This window comes from Asparagus officinalis, chromosome 4 (genome assembly GCF_001876935.1).
Source record: "Asparagus officinalis chromosome 4, Aspof.V1, whole genome shotgun sequence".
Taxonomy (NCBI): domain Eukaryota; kingdom Viridiplantae; phylum Streptophyta; class Magnoliopsida; order Asparagales; family Asparagaceae; genus Asparagus; species Asparagus officinalis.
The window spans coordinates 1755572-1758101 of NC_033797.1; the positions used below are offsets into that span (position 1 = coordinate 1755572).

Here is a 2530-nt window from a genome sequence, read left to right on the forward strand (position 1 = left end):
CGCTGAGGTTGCTGCCTCTGCGCTTTCTGATAAGCCTGCTGTTGCGGAGGAAGTGGCCCTGCTCGAGGATAAGGTCTAGGCTGAGGCGGTGCTGCCAGGGCTGGTCGAGGTGGTGCTGGGAGAGCTGCCCTAACTGGAGGTGGGGGCAAACGAGCCTGCTGCTGCTGAGGACAATCCTGACTGATATGACCCGAGATCCCACAAGTATAGCATAAACGGAGACGCTTGCGGCACTCCTGATAGGTATGTCCAGCGAAATCACAATAGGAGCACTTCACCGAAGGCTGACTCTGAAACTGCACTCCAGGACGCTGATAAGGGTGAGTCGGATGAGATGGCTGGCGCTGGGAATGCTGCTGTCGTTGTGGAGCCTGCTGCTGCTGTCTCAGAGGGGGACGCTCTACATTCCGGGCCGGAGCTGTTGGTGTCCTGCTCCGAATCACATGAGAGTCTTCAGGCTCCTTATGCACGCTCTCAATCTCTCGTGCTGCATCTAGTACCGCATCATGAGTCGCTAAAGCTCGGCCTGCCAGAGCCATCCTAATGTACTTGTCCAGACCCTTCTGGAACTGATGCCTCCTAATCGTCGGGTCTTGCCAGAGCCATCCTAATGTACTTGTCCAGACCCTTCTGGAACTGATGCCTCCTAATCGTCGGGTCTGTAACAAGATGAGGAGCATATCGACTCAGGGAGACTGATGCCTCCTAATCGTCGGGTCTGTAACAAGATGAGGAGCATATCGACTCAGGGAGGAAAACTCAGCTTCGTACTCATCTACTGTCCGCCCTCCTTGCTTGAGCTCCACAAATCTTCGCAAGAGCTCGTCCCGAGCTGACTGAGGGAAGTACTTCCTGTTGAAGCGGTCTATAAAGGTATCCCACGAAATCGGTCTATCCAAATGAGCCTTCTCTGCAGTCCACCAAATCCGAGCGGTGTCGGTGAGCTGAATATCCATGAGGTCCACCCATTCAGCATGGGGAATGCGGGTCACCGTGAGAATGGTCTCTGTGACCTTGAGAAACTCCTCTGCCGCTAGAGGTCCCTCGGCACCAGAAAAGGAAGGAGGCCGCATATATCGAAACTCCCTAACGCCAGACTCTGGACGAGGAGGAGGCTGGGGCTGCGGCTCCCTGTGAAGCTGTCCCGCCAAGTGCTGCTGATTGGTAACCAACCCCTGAATCATCGCCAGAAGTTGGTTGGGATCCACTTCAGGCTGTGGGGCACTGCTACTAGACGGGTTACCAACACCGCGAGTACCAGCCATAGTTCTGAAGGATAACGAGAATCAAAGAATTAGGGTTAAAATCAAAACAATATATTAGAAAATTAAAACATAGTTATTAAAATAACAGTATAAGAAATTAATTATAGTCTAAAATAATAATATAAGAACTTAATTGTAGTCTTACGGATGAAATATGATATGTATCTAATTTGTCTACCATATTCTTACTAGTGAGGACTCGGGACCGAGACCTGCATGGGCCACCAAAAAAACCTGTCACGCCCCGCTTCCCAAAATACCAGGGAATCGGGACGCGAGCAAGCCCGCGACGTATTAGATTGAGAAGAAATATACACTATTATTTTTCTTTTCTTTTTTTCTTTTTTTTTCATTTCTTCTCAACCTAATACGCTAAGCGTCAAATGCGTAAATCTCAATCACAGGTCCCCGATCACAAAAGCAAGAATATAAAGACAATCCAGAATGAGAAATAAACATATCATCCATAGTGAATCATCCCAGACATAAAAATATGCAGACAGAAATAAAATCCATAGTCCATAATAAAAGAAAATACTACCAAAAATGTGAAATTCCGACATTAACTAAGAAATAAAAGATAACGAGTCCTAATGATCATCAGCTACTACAGAGGAAAACACATCTAGGCTTCGGTTTGTTCTTCAACTCCCTCAGAAGGATACTCCGGCTCGGCATACACTGGTTCTGCTTCAACGTCTAGCTGGACCTGTCCATCTCCTAAGTCTGACGCACACCAGAGAAAACAGGTGTACGTCAGGGTGCATGGCACTCGGCAAGATCTCACATGAACAAATAAAGCGGTCGTATGACCCATGCGATAACGTTATAATACTAATATGGAAGACAATAGTACAAGCAACTGGAAATCTAATGATAACATACAGCTGTGTGGAAACGGTAACTGGGTCGCACACTAAACATCCTAAGACTCACTGGTCCATCTCTCAAATAGGTCCAAGTTCGCATTACCGGAAGACTGATTGTTCACCATCCCCTACGCGCATCCAATCCCGCGAAACAGGCGGCTAGAGGACTACACGCAATCCGATCTCGGCCCGGTCCGGACTCAGGCAAAGCTCAGGTGACGAAACAGGTCACGAATCCAAGTGGCGAAACAGGTCACTTGGTCCAACAAACCAACCCCAGGACGAAACAGGTCTCTGGTGTGGCCTGGAAGTTAGTCAACAATCATATTCGATCATGCGAACTAAGACTTTCCCAACCCAACTCTTTTCGTTTTTGCAATCAACCATATTCTTCGC

The 2530-nt window shown here is 48.1% G+C and overlaps 1 protein-coding gene across 1 annotated transcript; it reads right to left on the reverse strand.

Moving 5' to 3' along the window:
• Positions 687-1265, reverse strand: LOC109836221. The gene has a single exon (XM_020404088.1). It carries the CDS (start codon positions 1263-1265, stop codon positions 687-689), a length of 579 nt encoding a protein of 192 aa, XP_020259677.1.